The sequence below is a fragment of the Triturus cristatus genome, chromosome 2_1 (genome assembly GCF_964204655.1).
Source record: "Triturus cristatus chromosome 2_1, aTriCri1.1, whole genome shotgun sequence".
NCBI classification, from domain to species: domain Eukaryota; kingdom Metazoa; phylum Chordata; class Amphibia; order Caudata; family Salamandridae; genus Triturus; species Triturus cristatus.
Window position 1 is genome coordinate 1,181,911,967 of NC_140581.1, and position 26,601 is coordinate 1,181,938,567.

The 26,601-nt window shown below is 45.7% G+C and overlaps 1 protein-coding gene across 2 annotated transcripts in view; it reads left to right on the forward strand.

Annotated features, from left to right (window-relative positions):
• Positions 1–26,601, forward strand: part of DNAH6 (dynein axonemal heavy chain 6) — a 2,458,578-nt gene that overhangs the window by 366,871 nt on the left and 2,065,106 nt on the right. For both annotated transcript variants that reach the window (XM_085636629.1, XM_085636630.1), the window contains exon 12: positions 3,569–3,689. In XM_085636629.1, the coding sequence (XP_085492755.1) occupies positions 3,569–3,689 (121 nt within the window). The remainder of the gene's footprint in view (positions 1–3,568; positions 3,690–26,601) is intronic.

The following is a 26,601-nucleotide window of genomic DNA, read 5'->3' on the forward strand; positions in this document are numbered from 1 at the left end:
TTCACCGCGCCGCTGCACCTCTAGTTGCCTGCCACACAGTGCAGGGGTGAACAGGGGTCAGCCCCAAACCGGAGGCTCCTGGCTGAAGGGGGCCCTGCTAGAGGCCTCCAAAGTTGCTTTCTGACAAGGTTTCCATGTCAGAAAGCCCAGCATGGAAACCCTGCTGGACACGGTTATTGTAATACGGACGGCGTAAAACACCGTCCATAAGGATTACGTGTCTGTTCCTCCTTGAGCCCGTCAGAAGCCAGCCTGAATTTTCGTCTGATTTCAAAACTGAGAGCCTCCAATGTAATGAGGCTGTCAGTTTTGAAACTTCGATGAGACTTGGAAAGCCTCCAAACTATGTTTGGAGGCTTTCTGAGCCTCATTGTGATGAGGCCCTAAGTTGTTGTCGGTCACTAACGAGGATGCAAAGAGATGATCCTATTACGATGATGGTAATGTGGCCATATAAGAGTAGTACTAAAGCATGAATAAAATAGTGTGTGTAGATGGAAAACTGATTATTGAACATTTCAAATACCCAATTTGCCCCAGTTGAGGGAGGAAAGTAGAGAATATACCATAAGAGGATATAAAGAGAAACATCTTAACTAAACGGGAAATAACCAAGTATTGGAAGGCGAGAGGGGGGGCCCTAGGATAGCGACCTGGTGTAGGGAGTTCCTGAAGTGGGCGGGGTGCGAAAGTCGAGTGATGATGCGAGAAGCTAAAGGATGACTAAGGAACATAGATATAGCCAGGGCCTGGGAGGCATTGGTACATGACCTAGAATATCCAGAACCAGAGCCCCAGACGATGAGGCAGAGGCCAAATAAGACAGAAGCCCCTGACGTAAACAAGCCAACCACAACTAGCACGCGCATAAATACCAACCATTGCGCGAATATTGAAAGGCATACTTCGCTGGTTATCCCCACCCTGCACACACACTACTAGAAAAATGATAATATATTCCACCCAACTCGACACAAAGAACTAATAACGAGTGACTCGGGGGAGGGGGAAGGGGATTAGTTTATTGTTATCATTGTAATGTTACTTGAGCATTCCAATAGCTTATTTACATAGCAAAGGAACAAACAAAATGTGAGAAAACCAATGTTAAATCAGATAATGTGCCTTATGACTATGTACTAAGCTGATGCAAAAGAGAGATAACCAATCAAATTGGTTTACAAAAAAAAAGAGGATATACGGAGAAAGGTACATGTGAGAATATGTATGTTGCATTTCAAATCATATATAGTATTTCTCGCACATATATGTATTTATCCTCAGGTGTTGGTGCGGGCATGGAAACTGCTGTGTCCCGGGAATGGGCATGTGAGCCGGCCCCAGGGGTTGGCTCCCACGGGCCTTAGAAGCCTTAGAGAGGGGGGCCTCACTCCCCCCTCCCATAATTAAAGTAATGGGCCCTGGGGTGGGCTCTCCTGGGCCTTTGAAAGTTTTTGGATCGGGAGCCGTGAGGCCCCCCTACCCTCCTCTGAACATTTCGTCCCCAGGGTTGGGCTCCTTGGAGCCCATAACTGAACAATGTTGCCCTCGTTGTCTTTTTTGTTTTTGTTTGTTTGTTGTTGCAGCGATCCCGCAGGAGTTTTGTGGGAATGCAGCAAAAAAATGACAATTCTTTTTTGCATTTTTGCCCTGGGGTGGTCCTTCTGGGTTCTGCCCATGAGGCCTAGGGGGCAGGGTATTCTTACTCTGCCCTCTTATGTTTTTTTTTTTAAACTTCAGGATAGGGGATAAGTTGCTGAGTCCTGTCATTGCTGTCAGAAACATTTTTCTCATGTTGCTGACAGCCAATCAGAGCGCTTACTCCCATGGGAATCTGACTCCCAGGGGAGCAAATTTGGCCCACAACAAAAAAAGCTCCCTGGGTTAATCAAAATGCTCTATTTTTTTTAAATTGTGTCCAAGGGATGCTCGCGAGAGTCCCTCGAACTCAACCGTCCAGAAATCTATATATTTTTTTACCTTACTTTCTCAAACACAAAAAGCACAATATACGGACCAAGTTCAAACTTCCTGACAAATGTGGTGTAATTGTGTTTCGCAGCTTTTGCTGTAGCCCTTCTTAAAGAAATCTATGGAAAATTCCTGAGGATTTTAAGTTTTGGGACCCTCCTTTTTTATCAGCCCCCACTTGACAGATCCCCTCGACATTTTCCATGCACAAATTAGTCAGTACTTAGCACCTTTTTGAAAGGTTTTGCGGAGATGCGTCAAACAGGGTCCAAGTTTTCAGCAACGCAAAAAATGCTTTTCATATGGAACACCTGACCTAACTAAAGCTACTCAGTGGTGGCCACCACTGGGTTATGTATACATATATATATATATATATATATATATATATATTTTTTTTTTATTTGCAAAGACCCTCGATTTAAAGACGCACTCCAAATCAGTGATTAGTGTGCAAAGCAGCATTTCTTTATCGGAGTTACATTTCCGCCTTACGCGTTTCAGGGCATCCCGTCCCTTGGTCACAGGCATTCTGTATGTATCGGCACAGTTTGATTTAAAAAGGCACTCCTCACCGCATGTGACTCAATTGGCCCTCCAATAGGCATCAGGTAAGTTAAGTTCCATTAGTATGGCATGCTGGGAGTTAAAGTCCATGAATATTTTACTTTCGTGGATTTTTTCGGTGCCACTTACATGAAATTTGTTAGCATTTTCAAAAACCCTCCAGTGGGCCTCCTTAGAATTGTTGCTCGTTCCTGCCAGCTGATTCCCCAACCGGAGACTGCGATCAGTTCTGTGTCTCCGTGGCCCCATATATATATATATTATATATATGGATAGATAGATAGATATATTTAGACATAGCCAGATAGAAGATACCTAGTGGTAACTAACTGTGTGATATGGTAATATATTGGCATGAAGAGTTCCTGGTGACATCATAAACCATAAGGTAAACGGTTGAGTGGTTTCTAAATGTATGCATTTTTTCAAGTATTTTTATGAGGAATGGGTGACAGGACCAGAGGACTGGAACCGGGAAAACCATTTACCTCCTGCACAACTGATTCACCAACATAATTTAGAGCATAATAGGAATATAGAAAATTAATAGGTTACATTATTTTATCTCAATAACTGTGTACATTTAGGACTCTTTTCTGTTCAGGGTAACCTTGAATACATTTTACACAACCGATTTTATTAAGGGAAGCGGAAAGGACAAGTCATTAATTGCTTGTAAAGAACATTTTGGACAGGGTCTGAGGAATGTTATCTACAGATTTCTCTCCCCTGGGGAACATATGTATTCTTTATAGCACTGGCAGCCTTTTTGTATGAGTGTATGTTAAAATGTTAAAATATCTGGATAAGAATGTCACAGAATGTGCTGCATAGTTTGCCTTCAAGTTCATGTGGTGCTGTATAATTTGATTTTTTTTTGCCACATAATTTAGTTAATTGTGCCAAATATGTTGGTCCTCATGGTATCCTGGAAGCTACCAATCTATAATTCTATGTATCTGTATGGGTTAATGGTTTTGGCTTTGCATTGCCTGTCATGAATTCAACTTTATTTTCCATTTTGTTTTAGGAATCAATGCTATCAGCATTTGAGTCTGCTAATTTGTATGCACACACGTTTGAAAGATTTTGGCTGTTTTTCAAAGAAAACGAAAGTCTTGATTTGCAGGAACTGAGAGGTCAAGATCATGGTGAGTTGCATTTCTTTAAAAATGAGTTGAAATGGAATAGTCTAATAGTTTCTAATTTGGTTAGAATAAATACGTTGAATTCATTTTAATCACAGAAATTGACTTGTAAGCTATTTAGGAGGTATATTTCAGAGAAAGTTCATACTTCTAGTGGACATTGAATTAATTCAGTTACATATGTTTTCTACAGAATCTCAAGTTCAGAAGAAACCACAGTTGTATGGGTTTTCAGTTAATTAATTTCTGTTGAGGAATTCCTTATCGATTCCAGTTGCATCTTCGAAGTGTTTTTAGCGTCTAGTTTCTTTTGTGCTATTTTTTATTTAACCAGTAGAATTTCCTGTGATTTTACTGCATGGAAAAGTCAGAATTGGTGCCCAAAACTGATTTGCTGCAACTGGATGAGTAAAAATCATTAGTATTTAAAAACCAGACCATCAAGCTGAATGCTGTTGATTCTTTTCAGGCCCTTATTAGTTGCAGTTATTGTGCCAAAACTCTTTCTTTTGTGAACTTCCAAATGAATATCAGACGTTTCTATTCAGCGATTGACCATCTCACCCTCCTTCCCTTGATTTAGGCCATTGTCACTCCCTTTTAAACGTAATACTTTCCTTTCCTTAGAGCTAAAAGTAAACATTACCCGTTGCCCGCTTCTTACGTCTCACCTGCACTCTTTCTTTTCCTTTTATCAAATATTTTTGTTTTTATTATTTCTTGTTGTATAACGCTTAGATTTTTGTATCACTTTGTTTTTTTTAAACAAATCGATATCAACATATATATAGGTCAATGAACATTCTGGCCCTCACAATTATACAAAAAAGCAGAGGCAAGTAATTTGTGTGCTTTGTCGATTATTCTTTCGCTTTCGGCAAGATAGAGAGCAATTGTGGTCTTAAGTTACAATCTTGGGGCATAGATAGTAATTTGTTAAATTTCTTAGTAAAATTTTATTCAAACACCTGGATGCAAATTAAGTTATCTGGTGGCATAGGACTTTCCCCTAATATTTGTGGGGGTAATCCTGGTGTATCCTGGTGCCTCTTTTATTAATATTATTGTTAATATTATATATATATATATATATATATATATATATATATATATATATATTTTTTTTTTTATTTATTTATTTTTTTTTTGCAACAAAGGACGCGACACTCCAGAACTGAATTTATGCACAATTTATTCTTGGCAACTTCTCAAACCAACGCATTTCAGCCCTCTCAAGGTTATATGTATATAACCTAATGGCGGGCGTTATCGCTAGGACCAAAGTTTCCATAGGAAAAGTGTTTTTTGTTTTGCCAATATCTTTGGCGCTGTTTGATGTTTTTTCACAAACGTTTCAAACAATGTCCCCTTGTTGGTTCAGCTACTATGTTGAAAGTTTCGGGGGGATCTGTCAAGCAGGGCTGAGAAAAAATGGGAGTCTCAAAACACGTTTTCCCCCTGTTAAGTTTATGGGGATTTTTCATTTTTTTTAACATGACTACAGCCTGAACCGCTGAACGGAATTACACCAAATGTGGCAGCAAACTAGATATTGGTCCAGAAAGCATTCAGTAGTTTCAGAGATATTTAAGTTTGAAAAATATAGATATCTGGTAGCCCAAAACCATACTGAAATGCTACTGAAATTTGATTGGCTGCCAGCACTTCACCCTGGAAGTGTTGGCAACCATCTTGGGACCTATATAAATGATAGCACCCCATTGAAATGCATAGTAGTGAATGGCAGGTTTTTGAGGGTCACAAAAATGAGAACGTATAAATGGTGAAAACAAATTTTAGTTACAAAATATATCATTTGCTGATGGTATCATACTAATTTTAAGTATAGTCATGTGTTCTAAGGTGAGTTTACTTTTTTAAAAAAACCTTCTGCTGAGATTTCAGGAATCATGTTTGAGAGAACACTTTTTCATGATTGCCCCATAGAGTTATGGAAAGTGCTAAATTCATAGTCTTTCTCAGCCATATGAAAATTAAGTCTGACATTTGCAGTAAATAATGTACTTCCAACAGGAGCAGCCTGTCAGTTGATTCCCTTGTGTTCAACCGCAGCCACTCAGAGTGTTCTAAAGCACAACTAGAGCGCTAACGGTTTTACTTTTGACAAAACTATGGCACACTTGATGCCATGTTGTTTGAATCAAACTGATAGAACTTAAAACATTTAATTTAGTAAGGAATAAAATGAGGGGTTTCAGTTTGTCGTAGAAATTATGGTTAGTGCTGTAGAAAGTGAGTTTTCAAACATCCTCCTCTTCAATTTCATTAAAACATTCTGACATACAGACTGAAACATGCACTTTCAACACCAACATCAGATTGCCAGTTAACTGTCTTATGATCAGCAGCTTTACTGTTCTAAGGAGCAACTAGATTGCTAACATTCTGAATTTATGCCAAAAGTGTGGCACATCTGAATTCCATCTTGATAGAATGGAAGTAGAAAGCTGAAAGCTTTTTCTACTGAGGATACTGCAGTAACCGAGGAAGTTAGGGAGCTACATAAGAGATAAGTCTCCCAAGATGGCCACTAGAGAAAAAAGAGCACAAATATAGCACAAATATCACCCAAATGTAGCCAAGGTATTTCCCAATGTCAGAAGCCACTTTTGTTTGTTTTTGTTTTTTTGTAGTATTATATAACACAGCTTGACCTGGAAGTATTAGAGTGCATTGCATAAGCATCAAAACTCAAGGACACATTAATTTTGTTTTAGGCATGAGAAGTTTGAGTGATTTGTCCAGAATCACAGGATATTGAGCTGACCCTGAAACTTAAACCTGGTTCCTCAGATGCAAAGTCTGCAGCTCTGGCCGTAACACCACATCATCTCCCTTAAGTGTAACAAATAATCAAATAATCAACAATGTAAAAAAACATAAAGATATTACAATATTTAAAAGTGCTTTGTCGCTATTTGAGAACTCAGAAAATATGTCCTCTTTTTAGTTGTTTAGAGCACTAACTATAATTTCTCTGGGAATTAGACCTTCTCATGGGGGAGGGTGCAGAGGCAAGAAGTTGACCAAATTGCACAGGCGGGAGGGGCAGTGGCAGCACACTGGACCATGGAGGGCAGAGGAAAGGGGGCAAGGGCAGCACACCAACCAGGCAGTACAGGCAAAAGAGGCTGTAGCAACATGAAAGACCAATGAGGGCAGAAGGAAGAGGCAGTGGCAGTACACCATACATGCCAACAGATCCGATTCAGGCAGGAGATTCCCGATGTTTTTAAGTCCAAAAGGGCTTTATTTTATCTGTCTCCTGCCTAAAAGCTCCTCTTTTTCAAAGTGAGTCAATGGGGAAAATCAATTCACCAGGTTTGATGTTTCAAAATCTCCCTCTTTCAAAATGTTGGTAAATAAGGCACATTGGATCACAGAGGGCAGGAGGAATGGGGTAGGGACTTGGATAAGAGAGTACAGGCGGGGCACCAAACTGACCCTACAGAGCAGGCATCAGGGGGTGTAGCAGCACAATACACCACAAAGGGCAAGTAGGATGGCATGGAAAGTAATAGGGAGGGAACAGGGCCTTGCACATTGACAACAGTGAGCAGAGGGGAAAGAGGCAAGGGCAGCAAGCTGGCCATACCGGACAGACAGGAGGGACAGTTGCAGCATAACGAGACATGAAGGGCAGGAGGGAGGAGGCAGCGGCACAACAAAGGACCAGACAAAGCGGGAGGGAGGGGATAGGGGTCAGCACATGGAAAACAAGGGCCAGGGGCAAGGGGGCAAACCCGGAGCAGCAAGCTGACCATGGATGGCAGGAGGAATGGGCACTGGAAGCACAACACACCATGAAGAGCAACAGTGAGACTATAATGGCAGACATTGGATGAAAGGTGGGGGGGTCAGGGGCAGCAAACTGTCTACACAGGGCATGTGGGAGGGGATGTGGGAGCACAGAAGACCATGCATGTGAAGCAGGAGGGTTAGTGGCAGCACAACAGCCATGGTGGGCTAGAGGGAGGGGACAGGGGCATACACAAAGGGCCATGGTGGACAGAACGTAGGGGTAGGGGCTGAACACACACAAAAGAGGGCTGGGGAAGGGGCTTCACAACAGAAAACTCAGGGCAGGCAGGAGGAGCAGTTGCTGCAAAACAGAGCATGGAGGACAGAAGGGAGTGGCAGCAAAATGGACCATGGAGAACAGGAGAGAGGGGATGGGGCATGGAACTTGGACAGGCAGGGTGGAGGTAGCAGGGACAGGCGGCAGCCATCTCACCATGCTAGGCAGGTGGAATGGGCAGTGGCAGGTCAACAGAATATCAGAGTATATAGGAGTGTGGCAGGTCCATGGAATATGGTGGGCAGAAAGGAGGGAGCAGGGGCATGCACACAGAAGTCAGAGGGCAAATAAAAGGAGAGTAGGGGAAACAAGCTAAGCACAGAGGCTAAACAGGAGGGCAATGATGAGGCATAGAATTGGGCAACAGAGGGCAGGAGGAGTGGGCAGGGACAGCAAGCTTAATGGAGGGCAATGGCAGCATATCAGACCATTCAGAGCAGGAGGGAGAAGGCTTGTGCATGGATTTAGACAACAGAAGGTAGGGAGGAGGTGAATGGGGCAGCAAGCTAACTGTTTATGGCAGGCAGGAATGGCAGTGGCAGAACAATAGCCACAAATGGCTGTAATGAGGGAGCAGGATCATGGACTAGGACAATGGATGGTAAGGAGGAGGGGGCAGGAGTAGCAAGCTCGGGTGGTGGCAGCGCAATGCTAGGCCAGGCCCTGTGTTTACCCCCCACTATGCATTGTTATGGACATCTTACTTAACATTTAAAAAAAAAGAAATTCACTGAAAAAAATAAAGGTTACGGGGTCATTATACATAGGAAATAGAATAAAAAGACCTTTGAAATTCACTGAAAAAATGCAGCAGTTATAGTTACCTGAGCAAACTATAATTTATGCCCCCACAATGCACTGCTTATGACCTCACATATTAGATCACTATCGACATGGTCAGTGACATTACTCCTAAGATCACTGAGGACATCTCAAATGACATCACTGATTACTGATTTTTAGTGTTTTCTAAACGTTTATGAGTTTTAAACATGTATACTAAGGTACTGCAAAAGTACCACTTATGGCCAGATATACAAATTTCGTTTCCTATAATATCTTGAAAACTACTGAACGGATGTACATCAAATACGAAAAAGCATGATCTCTGGAACAGAATCTACCTTTTTCCTAAATTTGTGTCATTCTGTCCTGTGGTTCGGGCTGCAGGAGTATCTAAAGGTTATAGACAATTAACATAGGAAGCACACTTTTTTACCTCTGCCTTTTTCTGTGCCCCCAAAGTTTCCATGCAGAGCTAGAATCACCGGCACACTTTTTGGGGAAAATATTGTGAAGATTCGTCAACCGGCGCAAAAGATATAGGCAAGTCAAAAAACACTAAAAATTCCCTTGCCATCCAATAACCCCTATCCACCCGAACCCCTAAAAATTCACTTGCCAATTAAAAAAAACATTGCCACCCTAAACCCTAACCAATTCCTTGCCACCCAAATTCTCATATCCACCCTATCCCCAAACAAATCCTTTACCACCCAAAAACCCATACCACCCTAACCTTAAAAAGTCCCTTGCCACCCAAAAACCCATACTCACCCTAAACTCTAAAAATTCACTTGCCACCCAAAAACCCATACCCACCCTAAACCCTAAAAAATACTTTACCACCCAAAAACACATATTCACCCTAAACCCAAAAAATTCCCTTATCACTCAAAAACCCATACCCACCTTAAACCCTAAAATTATCTTTGCCCCCACGAATCCACACCCACGGTAAACCTTAAATATTCCCTTGCCACCCAAAAACCCATACCCACTCTAAACCCTAAAAAATCCCTTGCCACCCAAAAACCCACACCCATCCTAAATGCTGAAAATTCCCTTGCCACCCAAAAACACATACCCACCCTAAACCCTAAAAACTAATTTATCACCCAAATACCCACACCCACCCTAAAAGTTCCCTTGCCACCCATACCCACCCTAAACCCTAACTGTTCCCTAGCCACCCAAAACCACCACCCCCTCTAAAACCTGAAAAATCCCATACCATCCAAAAACCCATACCCACCATACACCCTAAAAATTCCCTTGCCACCCAGTCCCACCCTAAACCCTAAAAAAGCCCATGTCACTCTAGAACCCATACCCACCCTAAACCCTAAAAAATCCCTTGCAACCTAAAAATCCCTACCCACCCTAAACTAAAAAAAAAAAAAATCCCTTACCACCCAAAACCAATACCCACCCGAAACCCTAAAAATTCCTTTGCCACCCAAAAACTCAAACCCACCCTAAACCCTAAAAAATCCATTGCCACCCAAAAACCCATACAAACACTAAACCCTAATAAATTCATTACCACCCAAAAACTCATACCCACGCTAAACCCTAAAGGTTCTCTTGCCACTCAAAAATCTATACCCATCTTAAAAACTAAAAATTCATTACCCCTCAATAACCCATTCCCACTCTAAACCCTAATATCAATATCTACCTATCAATCTCTCTTTCTTTCTATCACTCTCTCTCTCTCTCTCTCTCTCTCTATCACTCTCTCTCTCTCTATCTCTCGCTCCCTCCCTCTCCATATATATATGAACAAGACCACGGCTGTGGTTGAAACACGTCTTTTCTTTGCCTAAATAAATACCTTTTTGCCGGATCAGTGGGCTTGTGGATATTCTTTTCAGTGGATACTGTAATGGTCCGTAGGTTGGTCTGCAGGAGCGTCAGGAACGTGAAGAGAAGTCTCGGTCTTCCCCTACGGCCTTCCGTCTCTATCAAACACTAGAGAGCCGGATGACGCGCTAGGGGAAAACAGGGTAACAAAACAAGGGAAGGAGGGTGTGACGTCAAGGTCGTGGCTGTGGCAGACCCAAGGATGAGGCTCTTCTCTGCTGTAAAGGAAGTTTGATTAATAGACAATTCTCATAAGGTTCCCTACAATTATCAACCTTGCTAATTCTGAAGTCCTACCTCTCGGTTATGCTCTTTTCTATGGAGAGTGTTGATTCCAGTCGGAGGGGTATGAACCTTGGAAGGGGTATGAACCCTGGGAAATACAGGCCAGTATCCTGTGTAACACAAAGCACTTAATTCAGGAACTGTCCCACACACTATAACACTTGGTTTCTTCTTACAACTGACTCACCCTTTAGTAAACCCAGCAACCCCGATTCTTCAATGATGGTCCATGTAACATGTAGGCCATGCAGGTGTAGACAAAAGGGCTGAAGACTAGAGCAGAACAACAAATGTTACCTCCTCCGCCTGATCAAGGGTATGATTTAATAATAATAAAGAGTAGCGCACAGCGCTGTTACCGTGCTTCAGTCGCACACCAGCCACCGAAACCGTGGTCCACGTGAGAACTCCCCCTCAGTCGTTACGCTGTTCTTCGGCCTCGGATGATCCTCACATAGTGAAAGGACAGTGAGGATATGTGAGGGGTGTGGCCCAGTCTGTGAGCAAAATGCCGGTGAACACAATCGTCCACTCGTAACAGAAGGCTGGGAGGCACAAGGGGATTGACTGTACCTCTCAACCCGTTAAATACTGGGCTAGGTAAATTCCGCTGTATTGCGGGAGCGGATAGTGGGGGCCAAATGCTGGGGACTAGGAAGTCTCTGGGAGTGGGGCAGGAAGAACGGAGCCAGAGCACAACGGGGCACAATTACCACACACACCATACGCCGCCACCAAGGAGTGAATGCAACAATGAGAAGGGTTGCATAAAGAAAGGGGAAATTATACACTCACACTTCACGCTACGATTCTGACCGTAACTGTAGACTCTAGAACGGCGAGATCAAAGCGGTACGAAAACCGCCCTGAAGTAACAAGAATTCTACCAGGAGTAAGTAGCGTCTCCACGAGAACGCCAGGGACGCGGGTAGTCGCCGCGAAACACTCGAACACCAAGAAAGCGACTCCCGGAACAGGAAACCAAACAACCGGAAGTCAGGCAACACGAACTAAGGACGGAACAGGATTCCAGGCTAGAACGCTAAGCGCGTTCAAGCGTGCGTAGGGTCCTTATATACTGGATCGTCTGCCGATCCGAACCGCGGGGCATGACAGATACTCCATGGTGTATATACATATATAGTCAAAATGTCAAGAGAGGGACCACTTTTAACCAAAGGAACAGGGTACTACAAACAAGTGAAGAGCAAAGCTTCCTTTAGTAACTACTAAATTAACAAAATTAACATCACTTGTATTCAATCACCCAATGCACTAATGTCCCAATCAATCTCACTCCAGGGAGTTGTGCTATATGCCCAAAGAGTACACCAAAGATACGTCCATAGTAGAAAATGTACAGTAATTTATTAAAAAGATATTCTTTTTATAAAAAAGGGAGTTCTTTTTGATAATAAAAAAAATGAATAACACAAGAATATACAAAAAAGTACATTTCATATACCATATTTCTGATGGATACATCTGCCTGTGGATTTCTCACCATTTGACTACCCCCCGCGCCAGCATAATTCCGTGGAAATTATTTTCCTAGCTCTCCCATGTCGACGAGGACGTCATAATAGCACGGCTCCGCTCGCGACTCCGTATGACGTCACCGTAGCCATAAGAAGACCTCGTTGGCGTGCTGACGTCGGTTCCCTTTTTTCCGTGCCGTAGAGGCATAACATTTTTTTTCTGGGACTCTCCATTTTCTTAGTGATTACTTGGGTTCTTCGAGTATCTTGAGAAATGGCTACTTCTAAGAAGTCTGGATTTAAGCCTTTCAGGGAGTGTGGCGGTCATATGTCGATGACTGATCCCCATGATGATTGCCTTTGGTGTTTGTCTTCCAACCATGACGTCGAAGACTGTTTGTGCTGAAGGAAAATTAATCCCAAGGCTTTAAAAGAACGTTAAGCAAAACTCTTCATGGGTAAAGCAAAGAAGAGGGGTCGTAAACGCTCAAAGTCATTGACCTCGTACACTTCAAGATCCAAGAAGTACAAGAAGTCGAAGAAGAGACATAGTTCTCGATGTCACTCTTCTCAGGGCAAGGCTCTGAGGTTTGCTTCACCAGTTCAGCGGCGTCAAAGAAAGGACTTTGTGTCTCCGTCGCCTTCTCCTTCACCGCAGGCGACTCCGACCCACTCACCAGCTCCGAGGTCGCCGGCATCTAGGGGCTCTTCGACGCCTAAAGGTACTGCGATGCCCAGGAGGTCTGCGACACCCAGGGAGTCTCATGTTCATGTGGTTTCGCCCATGCAGGTGCCGTCTCCTCCGGCTCCGCAGCCTCCAGGTCGGCCTTAGGTAGATTCTGTTCAGGAAGGTACGGATTCTTATCCTCCTTTTCTGGGCCCTGGAACAGATCCTATGCATTTTTTAAATGCGATGTTTGGCATGTTCGCCAGGGCCTTCCACCCTACCGGTGCACCTTAGGGCCCTGTGGGTCCGTTGGCCTTTAATTTGGATGTTCCCCATCAATACGCCCAGGCGCCTTTCGTGCCTTTCATGCCGACGGCTCTGGCTTGGCAATTTCAGGCGCCAAGGTTTTCCACTCCAAATGCTCAGACTCCATCTGTTGTCGATTTGGCGCCGCCTCGGATTCAATCGGCACCGATGCTTGATCCTGAAGGTCCTCCTTCGACGCCGGTGCCGTCGTTACCCTCCAGGAGTGGTGCGCAGAGACTGCTTGAAGAGGAAGAATATAGGCAGGAGGAGGGAGAGATTATCAACTCTATTGACGAATTTGAGGGCCTGCAAGAGGCCAGTGGGTTTGATACTTCCCCAGAATGGGAACTCTCCTCACCAGAGGGTGGGATTTCACAGGATATTGCTCCTTATCATGTAGTTATTAGGAAAGCCGCTGAGTTGCAAGACCTGCAGTTGCCTTCTTCTGAAATTAAATCTAATATTTTGACTGAGGTACTCAAAACATCTTCTTCAGTAAGTGAGCCTCTTCTGCCCTTCAATGAGGCTTTGACAGAACCTATTTTAGAAATTTGGCAAAAGCTCTGGACTGCTCCAGCTGTTTCCAGGTCTATTGCGAGGAGGTACAGGCCAGCTCCTGGGGATCCGGCTTTTCTGTCTACTCACCCATCTCCTGAAAGCTTGGTGGTTCAAGCTTCTTGCTCCAAACAGTTGTCTGGTTCCTTCCCTACCATCCCAGGGTATAGGGATTCTGAGAAGATTGAGTAGGCAGCTAAGAAAGTGATTTCCTCTGCAAGTATTGCATTGACATCTACTAATGCTACCTGCTTACTTGGAAGGTATATCCATGCCCTTATGGACTCTGTTAAACAGTTGGCCCCCAAACTACCTGAGGATGATCGGGTTAATTTTCTTGAAGCTCTTTCAGACTCTCAGGTGGCTGCCCGTCAGTTTATCCAGTCAGGTTTGGACACTGCTGACTCGGTGGCCTGAATAATGGGTTCTTCTGTTGCAACGAGGAGACAAGCTTGGCTAAGATCTTCTGGATTATCACCAGCTGTTCAAGTAACCCTTTGATAGTACAAGGCTGTTTGGTACGAAGGCTGACTCAGCTTTACAGCGCTTTAAAGATAGCAGAGCAACTGCAAGATCTCTGGGCCTTCAGACTCAGTCTAGGGGCTACAGCTACAAGCAGTATCGAGGATTTGGAAGGGTGGCTTCCTTTCGTAGCTGCCAGCAGGCTCAGCAGAATCAGCAGCAGAACCCTTTGTACAAGTCGTAGAGAGGTAAAAATACAGGCCATCTTCGAGGAGCTGCTCGGCAGCAGTCCTCCTCCTCTGCTCCTCCCCCCACCGTTGGTGCCACTGGAAAGCAGCTCTAGATCCCCCATCTTAGAGCATGTTGGTCCTATAGGGGGCTGGGTGTCCCATTTTCTACAAGATTGGAAATCGATTATTTCAGACCGTTGGGTTTTGAATCTTGTAGAGAATGGGTACACCCTCCCTTTTCTAGAGTTTCCTCCTCCTTACCCCCCCCTCGATTGGTGTTCAGAGGACCATTTGCTGCTTTTGCAGCAGGAGATTCTTGATTTGCTGAGGAAAGGTGCGATAAAGGTGGTTCCAGAGCAGGAAAGGGGTGCTACTCCCGGTATTTCCTGATACCCAAAAAGGACGATTGGTTGAGGCCGATCCTGGACCTCAGGATTTTGAATCTTTACCTTAGGCAGGAAAAGTTCAAAATGTGGACCTTAGCTCCGGTTCTTCTCGTGCTGCAATGGGAAGACTGGATGGTGTCCATCATTTTGCAGGATGCGTATTTTCATTTTCCCATCCTGAACTCGCATCGGAAGTATCTCAGGTTCACGGTGGGGTCGCAACACTACCAGTTTGCGGTCCTCCTGTTCGGTCTGACTTCCGCACGTCGAGTCTTCACGAAGGTGATGGCGGTGGCAGCAGTTCCTGTTTTCCCCTATCTGGACGACTGGCTGTTGAAAGCCAAGTCTCCGGAGTTGGTGTTGCACAATTTGCAAGCAACAACGCAACTGTTGTTCAACGCTTGCCAGGCTGGTGAATTTTTTACTATTTGCATCATTTTAAAAGAATTTTTGTTACTTGTGATTTTAACTTTGTTTACCTACACTCCTGCTAATTTGCTATCTTTGCACAAAGAGCGCACTGGACACTCTGTTTTCAGCGCCTCGCGCTGATCATTTGTTAATACTTGCTACTTGTGGGGGGAATCATAGACAGGACTCCACCATCTTGGCAGTTAGCATTCTAGCGTCTCTCCCTGAGGGTATAAATCGTCACGCTGATGCGACCTTGCCGCCGGAACGCCAAAGTCAAGCCCGTCTGCGCCCGTCCGCGCTCGGTCTGGGCTCAGGGCCTGTCCCCCTGGTCCTTTAATATCAAACTTTCAAGCATATTCCAGGGAGCAGCTTAAGGGCTAGGATCCTAAGGGGGCTAAGGCCTGTTGCCCAAGGATTATTCCCAATTTAATCAAGGAGGCACAGGTCGAGCGCTGCCCTAAGTGCTCTTTTGCTCTGCCTGGCATCACTGAGAGTCTTGGTACTCCTCGTGGTAATATATCTCATGCTAGGACCATTCGAACCACTCAGGCGTCACTTAAATGCCTTCTGCTCAATGCTAGGTCTTTAATCAAGCACAGTGTGGAATGTGCTTTGTTTATGGAAGACCATAACATTAAATTAGGTTTTATAACTGAATCCTGGTCTGATGAAGCTTCAGGGCCCGATTTGGTTAAAGCTACTCCCCCCGGTTTCTTTTGCTTCACCCAAGATAGACTTTCCAAGAGAGGCGAGGGCTGGCAGTCATTTATCATGACTCTCTCAAACCCACTTTTACTAAAGCCTCCAATCAGACCTGCGAGGCTCTGATAATTAATATTCAAACTTCGGATAACGACACACTTAACACTATTCTTTTATATCGACCCCCTGGGCCCAGGGATGCATTTTTAGACTCCATAGAATCACTTTTGGAGGAAGGATTATGCAACAAGTATTTTACAGTCATGGGCGATTTCAATTTTTATCTAGAAGATCCGAACGACTCTGATAATATAAAACTGCAGCAAATATTTAGTGGGGGTGACCTTAAGCAGTTAGTGCTAGACTCCACTCACTCCGCAGGCCATACGCTGGATGGAATCTTTTCTAATAACCCCAATCTTGTCTATACTAAGACTAAATCACTCACTTGGACTGATCATGCGGCGGTTTTGTTTGAATTTAAACAAGTCTTGCATACCAACCATAAACCTCCGGTTAAGGCAACTATAACCACAAGGGCCTGGAAAAACATTGATAATCTTGCTCTAGGAAATCTTTTACAAGGCTCAATGCCCGCACCAATGCCGAACTTAGAAGAAGCCACGACCATCTATACAGATTGGGTGGATTCTGCCTGCAAGAAACTAGAGCCAGGCAAACTGTGCATTCTTAAGCGGGCCCTGCCAACTGTCCCGTGGTACTCTGAAAGCCTAAAAACCCACAAATTAGAGTGCAAAAAGCTGGAGAGAGCATGGAGGAGAGAGTATAGTACCTCTGGTAGAGAGGCCTACAAGGTAGGTCTTGCTAGTTATAAAAAACTGCTTTCTGAAACCAAAAAGTCCTCCTTTGGGGAACAAATTAGATTTGCTGGATCCTGATCCAAAGCGCTGTTTAAAACAATTTCTTTGCTAACTACTTCTCCTAGCCCCAAGACTGGAAGTAACTCAGAACTATGCGAGTCTTTGGCTGCCTTCTTCTTACAAAAGGTTGAAAATATTTTTTCCTCCTTCACGTTTACGCCTGCAGTTACTAATGAGGTAGTGCCAATAGGGCTCTCTGAGCATAATAGGCCCTCCTCCATATTTGATCATTTTACATCCTTGGATCAGCATAGTGTTACTAAACTTCTATCTGAGATTCGATTAGGCTCACAGCTGGACCCTTGTCCAGTCTCGGTACTGAAACTGGTTCCAGAAATCATTGGGGAGGCTCTTACGCCATTGTTTCGCTCTATTTTTAATACTGGTCATTTCCCGGGCCCCTGGAAAATAGCTTGTATTCTTCCCTTGCTCAAAAAACCTAACTTGGACCCAAAGGACCCGAGCAATTATAGACTCATCTCTCGTCTCCCCTTCCCGGGTAAGATGAGTGAGAGGGCTATGAGCGGCCAACTCAGCTTGTTCCTTCAGACCAACTCTCTATTAGACACCTCGCAGTTTGGATTTCGTGCGGAACATAGCACTGAACTTGCATTAATAAAATCCACAGACGAGATCAGGGAGGCTTTAGATCAGGGTAGTGCTGCCATACTTATCATGCTGGATCTCTCGGCCGCATTTGATACGGTCCATCACGAAGTGTTGATGGACCGTCTATCAGTGGTCGGTGTCCAAGGCAAGGCTTGGGACCTCCTGAAATCGTTCCTGGCCAATAGAACACAAACTGTGGACCTCAGTAGAGAGAGCTCTAAGCCCTTCTCTCTCCCCTGTGGAGTTCCACAAGGGTCTTCGCTCAGCCCAACATTATTTAACATATATGTCGCTCCTCTGGCAATCTTGATTAAATCCTTCGGATTCCAGTTAACCTCCTATGCCGATGACACGCAAATTGTGTTGTCAATCCAAAAAAGATCAGAGGCTGAGACTGGCTCAAAATGAAATAACTGCATGCAGACGAATGCAGCCTGGATGGCATCAAATTGCCTCAAACTCAATGCAGAAAAAACCGAGGTCATATTATACGGGAACACTGCCAACCTTTGGACACTGGACTGGTGGCTGAATACAATGTGTGGGCCTCCAGTTCCGGTGGAAAAGGTGAAAAATCTCAGAGTGATTATTGACTCGAAACTTGCTTTTGATGATCATGTCAGCAGGGTTGTCTCATCCTGCTTTTTTATTCTTAGAATTCTCCGTAAAATCAAATTCCTCCTCCCGGAAGACAGCCTGAAAACTGCAGTCACTTTGCTCATTCTGTCACGACTGGATTACTGTAACAGTCTCTACATTAACACCCAGAAAAAACATCTGTCCAGACTCCAGATCGTGCAGAATGCGGCAGCCAGGATGCTCACAGGTACACGCAGGTTTGTCTTGGTGAGGGCGGGATTCAGAATTCTTCACTGGCTCCCTGTGGAACTCCGGATTCAGTTTAAGGCCATGTGTATAGTCTTTAAAGCCCTTAATGGCATAGGCCCCGATTTCCTGAAACATTCAATACAGTGGTATGTTTCGGGGAGAGCCCTGCACTCCTTGCAAACTAAACACGCTAATCTTCCCCGCTATAATAAAACTAGCTGGGGTGGCAGGAGTTTTCGGTACTGCGCCACCAAGGCATGGAACAACCTTCCTTTCCATCTCAGGAACTCAACAAAGCTACTTCCCTTCAGGAAGGGATTAAAAACTTGGCTATTTACCTAAACGGTCATCTCAGCCAATTGTCATAGTTTCCTCTTTTGGTAGGTAGCGCACAGCGCCAGGACACCCCAGGGTAACAGAGCGCTTTAAAAATTTCAGTAACATAACATAACTTGGGGTCCTCGATAAATGTACCCAAATCTCACCTGGTGCCTTCTCAGCGCAGCCTGTTCATAGGGGCAATACTGGACACTACTGTATGTGAGGCATTTCCGCCTTGGCAGATAATTTGCGACATTCAGGAGATTATTCCTTTGTTTCACGATGGTGCGGTTGTTCCAGTCCTGAAGGTTCTACGCCTGCTCGGTCTGTTCACTTCCTGCATACTGTTAGTCAGTCATGCGCGCTGGCACATGAGGGCACTCCAGGGCTGCCTCCACATGCAGTGGTATCAACACTACAGAGATCTCGGTGAGAAGGTCAAACTCTCCAGAGACGCTGCAGCTGAGCTGACTTGGTGGAGTGTGCAGGGCAACCTGTCTCAAGGAAAGCCCTTTCAGCCTCCTCCGCCGGTGGCCACAGTGATCACGGATGCCTCCACTCTAGGGTGGGGTGCTCATCTGGGGGATCTGGAGGTCAAAGGTCTTTGGTCTCCAGAGGTAAGATTGCTTCACATCAACCTTCTGGAATTGTGGGCGATACGTTTGGCACTAAAGGCTTTCCTTCCTTCCCTTCACGGTCAGCCAGTTCAGGTCCTGACGGACAACACTACCGCGATGTGGTACGTCAACAAACAGGGAAGTGTAGGGTCGTTTTGCCTCTGTCAAGAGGCTCTGGGATGTCAGATTTGTGTGTTTGCAAATCATCTAGCCGGTGTGCTGAATGTGGACAGTTTCAGTCGACCTTACTTGACCGATCATGCGTGGTGGCTTCATCCGGAGGTGGTCCATCACATCTTCGAGATGTGGGGGTCTCCTCGGTTGGACCTGTTTGCCACTCACGAGAACGCGCACTGTCCGTTGTTCTGCAATCTCCAGTATCCGATGCAGGGAGCGCTGTGGGGCGCGTTTCAATTGGATTGGAGCTCGCAACTCCTTTATGCGTTTCCTCCCATACCCTTGTTTCCTCGAGTCCGGAGGAAGATTCACCAAGACCGAGCCCAAGTTATATTGATCGCTCCGGATTGGCCAAGAAGGGTGTGGTACACAGATCTACTTACCTCTCATCGCACCCTCCGCTCCATTTCCCTTTCAGGGCAGACCTCCTCTCGCAATTGCAGGGGCAGGTTCTACACCCCACACCAAATCTGTGTATTCCTCCAGGTGTTCCACATTTGTAAAGTGGTGTAGAGAGAGGACCATTGATCCTTTAAAGGCTTGTTTGTCTGATGTGCTGAGTGTCTCTCTTTCCTTGACCCAGCAGGGTTGCACTGTGGCTACGTTAAAGGTTATTTGTCTACTTTGTCAGCTTTTATTAGTTTGCCGGTTCAGCCGTCTTTGTTCAGATCGCCTGTAGTTATGAGGTTTATTAAGGGCCTTACAAATAAGTTTCCTCCCACTCCTTTCATTATGCCTCAGTGAGATTTAAATTGTGTTCTTACTTTTCTAATGGGTTCTCCATTTGACCCTCTTCATAGTTGTCCTTTAAAAATTCTCTCTTTTAAAACGTTTTTCTTGATCACTATTACCTCGGCCAGGAGGGTAAGTGAGCTTCAGGCTCTTAGTTCTAAACCTCCATTCCTGACCATTCATGCAGAAAAGATGGTTCTTAGGACCAGGGCTGCTTACCTTCCTAAGGTGGTTACTTCTTTCCATTTGGGACAGTCCATTACCTTACCTACCTTCTATCTTCCCCCTCACCCGTCCAAGGAGGAGGAGAGACTTCATCGCTTGGACCCAAAAAGGGTGGTCAGTTTTTACCTGGACAGGACCAGGGAATTAAGGCTGGATGATCAGCTCTTCGTGGGCTACATTGGTCGGATGAAAGTAAGAGCTGTACTCAAGCAAACTCTTTCTAGATGGATCATCATGTGTATCAAAATCTGCTACGCTCTAGCCAAGAAGGACCCGCCTGAAGGTATCAGAGCTCATTCTACCAGAGCTAAGTCATCTTCTTCTGCTTTGGCTAGAGGTGTTGCTGTTGTTGATATTGGTAAAGCAGCAACTTGGGTCTCTCTCCATACCTTTGCGAAGCATTACTGCTTGGATTCGGAGGTTAGGAGGGATGGCCATTTTACACGTTCTGTTCTGCAAGAGTTTTTGGTCTAGTCAAGTGGACACCCTCCTCCGGGAGAGGTACAGCTTTGGGATTCTATTCAAAAGGTGAGGAATCCACAGGCAGATGTATCCATCAGAAGAACAAGTTACTTACCTTCGGTAATGCTTTTTCTGGTGGATACAGTAGCTGGCAGTCAGATAAAGCGCTCTTCTTCTCCAATCGCTAGTCAGCAGAGCAGCAGGCACTCGGGAGTTGGTCTCCCTGGTTCCCCTCACACTGGGCAAGGTCAGACAGGCAGGCAAGATTACTCTGCTATCTTGGGGTCAGCAGAGCCTAGGCTCAGTCAGCCACAGTAGTGTAGTCACCTCCTAGCTCAGCAGCCTATCCTCCGGCAGAGGGTCCCCCAGTCCAGTAGTGACCCAATTATGGCTCTCCCGGGCCCTGTGGACAGTAGAGGGGTGCAGATAGGCTCAGGGCCAGCACACAGGCCCATGTGGCGGTACCTCCTGGCAGCAGGTCCCCTCTCATTCAGGTCCACGCTCTGATTGAGCACATGGTGGCACAGCCCCCCTATTTATATGCCCCTCACCCCACCTACCAGACAGTGCCAGAAGCTTCTAGAAGCGTCTGGGGAAACTGGTCATAACTGGTTCAGGGGGAGGTGTCCAGCACCCTGTCTGCCAGGTTTCCCCCCAAAAGCTGGGGTTGCTGGGAAATAAACAACTAGACTGGCATTCCAGCTTTGGCAGACAGGCACAAGCACTCAGCAATGGCGTCCATTTTAAAAGTGAATTGTGTAAATAATGAAAGTCAGTCTGCGCACGCCATTGCACAGCACGTTTTATAGCATCTCACACCACACATGGCCAATACAGTTCTCTACCATGGAGGAGATAAAGGTGCGTACACCATTGCACAGCATTCAACATTTGCGTTTGAAATGCGTTCACATGACATGCTGCTTCCCATAAAAGCAAAAAGAATTCAGGGAAAAGGGCCAAGTCCAACAAGGGCTGAAGAGTTCCTCCTAGCTCTCCGTGGCTTCTGCGATAATCAACCAATTTGGGCGGAGAGCTAGGAGGAACTCTTCAGTTCTTGGTAACAGGCCCAATTTATGAAGGGCGTATATTGTCCTTGGGTGTGAATAATCCCTCAGTTACCTCTAGTAAGTCCCACACAGCAGGATTGCTGAGAGGCCTTTGGAAGCCACGCCTCTTTCTTCACCATTCTGCAACCTCGTCTCCTGGCACACCACTGGTTGAGGAATGAAGTCCTCTAGTATGGTGAGGGACCTTGCGGGCCAAGAAGCCCTCCCGGTACTGTTTGTAAGTCCAACACAGCAGGATTGCTGAGAGGTCTTTGGAAGCCACACCCCTTTCTTCACCATTCTGCAAACTCGTCTCCTGCCACACCACTGGTTGAGGAATGAAGTCCTCTTGTATGGTGAGGGACCTTGTGGGCCAAGAAGCCCTCCTGGTACTTTTGGTAAGTCTTACACAGCTGGATTTTTTAGAGCTGGTCAGAGGCCTGCCCCCTTTCTCCACTACTCTGCAAACGCCATTTCTACTAAAAAAAATAGCAATTCACTGAGAAAAACAGAGGTTACAGGGACGATATAGTTCGGAATTAGCATTTAAAAAAACCTTAGGAATTCACTGAAAAAACCAAAGGTTACAGGGATGTTATAGTTAGGAAATGGAATTTAAAAAAACTTTGAAATTCACTGAAAAAACAAAGGTTATAGTGAGGCTATAGTTAAGCTCAGGTTCCACTCGTACAAAACCAGTGAAATTCAGCAGTTATAGTTAGCTGATCTAACTATAACTTGCACTCTCCCATGCACTGCTGATGACCTCACATATTGCATCACTCATGACCTCATCCCTCCACAAGCAGTGTACCGAGAGACGCGTTTGAAGGGTGGTGGAGAAAGGGGGTGTGGGCTCCAACCTCCTCTCAGCAATTCCACTGTGTGGGGCTTACTGGAGGTAACGAGGTCTTCTTGGCCACTTATGACAATCAGCAGCCAAGGAGACTTCACCCATCAACCAGGAGCTCACCAGGAGGAGCATTTGCACAGTAGTAGACGTCTTTTTCAGTAAGGGGGGGCACGTGGCCCCCCTTACCTGGACCATTTTGTGCCTCTGGCCCCCATGCCCTAGGGCCTGACCTATTTTTAAATAAAATAAAAAGGGAGGGGGGCCTGTGCCGCCCTCCTCCTGGGCCACTTTTGGCCCTGGGGACCCAAACCCCTGGGGCCTGGCTGATATTAATTCATTTTATTAATCAAAGGGAGGGGCGGCCGTGTGGTACCCACCTGGGGCATTGTCTTCCCTGGGGACCCCATCCCTGGGACTAAGCCTTAATACATTTTTTTTTATTGTGAGGGGGGTGGCAAAGCCCCTTTCAACAGGCCACCTCATTGGGTACCACAGGGGAGCCTCAAGGCACCCGTGGTGAAGGCTGGCTCCCGCCTTCTCTGGGAGCTGACATTGGTTTTTACACCCAGGGAGCTGCTGTCATGCAGCTCCCCTTGTGTAAAGAGCAAAGTGTGCTCCGCTTTGAGCAAGTGAGAGCAAAATGCTCTCGCTTGCTCAAAGCAGAGCACACTATTTTGTGTGGCATGGTGGGAGCAATGCTCCTGCCATGCCATAGCAAACTGCAATGTACCGGGGGTGGAGCCAGCCCTGCCGGGCGGGTGGCTGTGCCCAGGGCTATCTAGGGTTCCTGGAGGGGGTGTGTGGCCCCTCCCCCATTCAAATGTGCCCGGGGGAAGGTGGCGTTCCTCGGGCCGGAGGTCCACAACAGACCCCCTTCATTAGTGTATTTGTGCCCCAGGGAGGTGGTGGACCCAAGGGCAGCGGGGGAGGCCATAGGGCCTCCCTCTTATTACTTAATAAAATAGAGTGCCCTGGGGAGATGGCGGTCCCCTGGGCAGGGGGGTCCTCAAAACCCCACCACCCACATATGAAGGAATAGCCCCGGACCCAGCAGACCCATCTGTATTAATAATTAAAAGTACCCAGAGGGTAGGTGGTGGTCACCAGGGCTTTGATAATCCCTAGGAGTGTACCCGGTGTGTCCTCCTCCTATATTTACTCAATGCCCCTGGTGATCTGGCCCACCCAGGATTATTTAAAAGCAAGCGTGGGAGCCCGTGCTTGCTTTTTTTCTTTAATTTTTTTGAAGAGAATTCTCGAATATTGCGATTTTGTCACAATAAACGTCATAATAAATTGCATGGCTTTTAATATCCTGAGTCGCACGGTAAATATTAAAATATTCAAATAACACTTGGGCAATCAAAATGGGAAAGTTCTTATTGCTGGCATGCAGTTTTTCCTATCCTTCAAGGATGTTCAGACACAGTCTACAAAAGACGAACGGATAGTATTTCTTCAGTGAGTAGCTTATTTACATAATTAAGGCAATCATTACGTGGACACAGAATGAAAAAGGCAGTAAATGGTAAAACACATCTCTGTTAAAAGGCGGCACTAAAATAAATATTGAAAGTTCATTCTCCTTCTGGACCTCTCCGCATTGGTCCCACATGATCGGGGAACATGGCAGCTGGCTGACGCCAGTCGGGAGAACCTCTGTGCGGTGAGGGGCGAATCCGACAATGGACGGTGAACAATAGTGCGGCGTGGAGACATGGTGATAAGGAGACGATAAGGGCCACCGGCTGATCCGAATTCCTGGCGGTGCGGTGTGCTGCAGTATTTTCAATATTTTCCACTCGCTTACAGTAAGGTTGTGTATGGGCTGGGAAGCCGGCTTTTCTGCTGCTGAGAGATGCAGCTCTTCCCCCCCCAAGGGAGTTGGAGTTGGGCGGCGGCCTCCTTGAGGAAGTCCCGGGCAGTTGCCATAAGATTACATTACGGCCTCCGGGTGGACTCATACAGTGCATGAAAGGGGTGAAAGGGGTGAATGCAATTTTTTTGAACCTGGACTGTTCGTAGATGGGTTTTTTGGAGCCAGCACTCTCTTTTGTAGAGGCCTCTCAGCGAAGGGACGGTCTTAGTACCTGTCTTAAAGTGAAGAAGGGGTGGATGGAGAGAGATTCTCATCCTCGAGTCCCACCATCTAACGTTCAGCGCCGTCTTGGTACGGGAGGAAGTGATGATGGGTTTCCTACGTTCGACCAGGTCAGTACTGAAGAGGTGAATGCCCTTGGCGATCCCGGGGTCCCCACGGGCACTGATAGGGGAGAGCATTCTGTCCCAGAAAGGAGCAGATATTTGTTACGCTCAGCCCCCGAAAAGAAGGCGATGGGAATGGAGAAAACAGATAAGGCACCTTTATTGGTAAACCCCGGTAACCCCCGTTAAGAAACCCATCAAAAGAGTCAGTCAGGAAGTGCCGATCTAGAGAACGGCGCTCCCTTCCTAAACCACCTCCATCCCTTAGGTCCTATTTTTAAATAATGGAACAGGTGGCAGGGTCAGTCGGGGCAGAGGGAGATACTGGGAGTACACCGAATGGGACAGGGAATATGATGTCTCAACCAAAGCAGGGTAAGGCTTGAGAATCGCTTTTCTCCTCTAGCAGAGAATCATGAAAATATATCTGGTAGTCCAGAGCCTCTTGCTTCTAAGGTTCAAAATGGCTGGGTGCTCGAAAATAATGAAGTCAGCGGAATAATCTCAAGCGAGGCTGGGAGCATTTTGCTGGGAGGCGGCCCACAGGAGGGGGCCTCTTCAGGGACCCAGTTGGCCGACTTGATAAATAGTTGGAGACAAGAAATCCTGGCTAAGTTTGAAGCCTCGGAAAGTAACCAGAAAGACTTCCAAAAGAAATGTGAGACACTCGAACAGAAGATTGATGGAATCGCTCTGCGTATAGAGGTTTTGGAAGAAGAGGTGAAGGCCCTGGGGAAGATCATTGCCACAAACCTTAGACAGATAGAGAGGCTTAAATAAGTAAATAAGTCATTACAAGAGGATATGGAAAGACTCGAGCTTCAGGCCAGGCGTAACAATATCTGCCTTCTGGGTATTGCTGAAAACGCGGAAGGTGCAGATATTAAAGGCTATGTGTGTAAGCTACTGAGAGAACGGTTTCCGGATAGAACTGACATCGATTGGGAAAGAGAGCTCCAAAGGGCACACAGGTATCCGTATAGGTTACATCCAGGGGAGAAAGCTCCCAGGAAGATATTAATATATTTTCTTACCTATTCAATCACAGACCTTGTCCTGGGCTGGGCATTAAAAGAACAGTTGTTGAACTATGGGGATTGTACCTACCAAATTAGTTCCAACATGGGCAAGAGAACAACCCAGAGGCAGTGGACCTTAGGTACAAAAATGAATGAATTGCGCTCAGAGGGGCTCAGGTGCATATGAAATTCCCTACCATGTTGAAGATCATGTGGCAGAATAAAATGTATAATATTCGAGATCCGGATGACGTAGACGCCCTGCTGAAGCAGATGGGAGGATCGGAATAGATAGGTGTCTGGATCTCTATCAATTGTATATAGAATGAATATAGAATTTAGAAATATAGAAGTTTAAAGGAATAGGATTAGGTTGACACTTAGACATAAATTTGTAGATATGACTCCACTAGGACACACTTTACACATCGCATGCACTTACACTATGGGATTTGGTATTGAATTTTTTTGTTGAATTTGCCTCACTGGCATGGGGGTTTCTCGAAGGCGCTAGCGCCCAAGAAGATAGGGGGGGGGTTCCCCAGGGGGGGGGGGGTCACGGGGTATAGGGAGCATGTGAGGGAAAAAGAAAAAAATAGTGTCCTCAATCTGTCATATCGGTGTTTTACCCTGATAAAACTTTTTAGAATCTTTAGTCTTTCTAGCTACGGGGATCCAAAGCAGCCTCAACTTGTTGGGATTGGGAG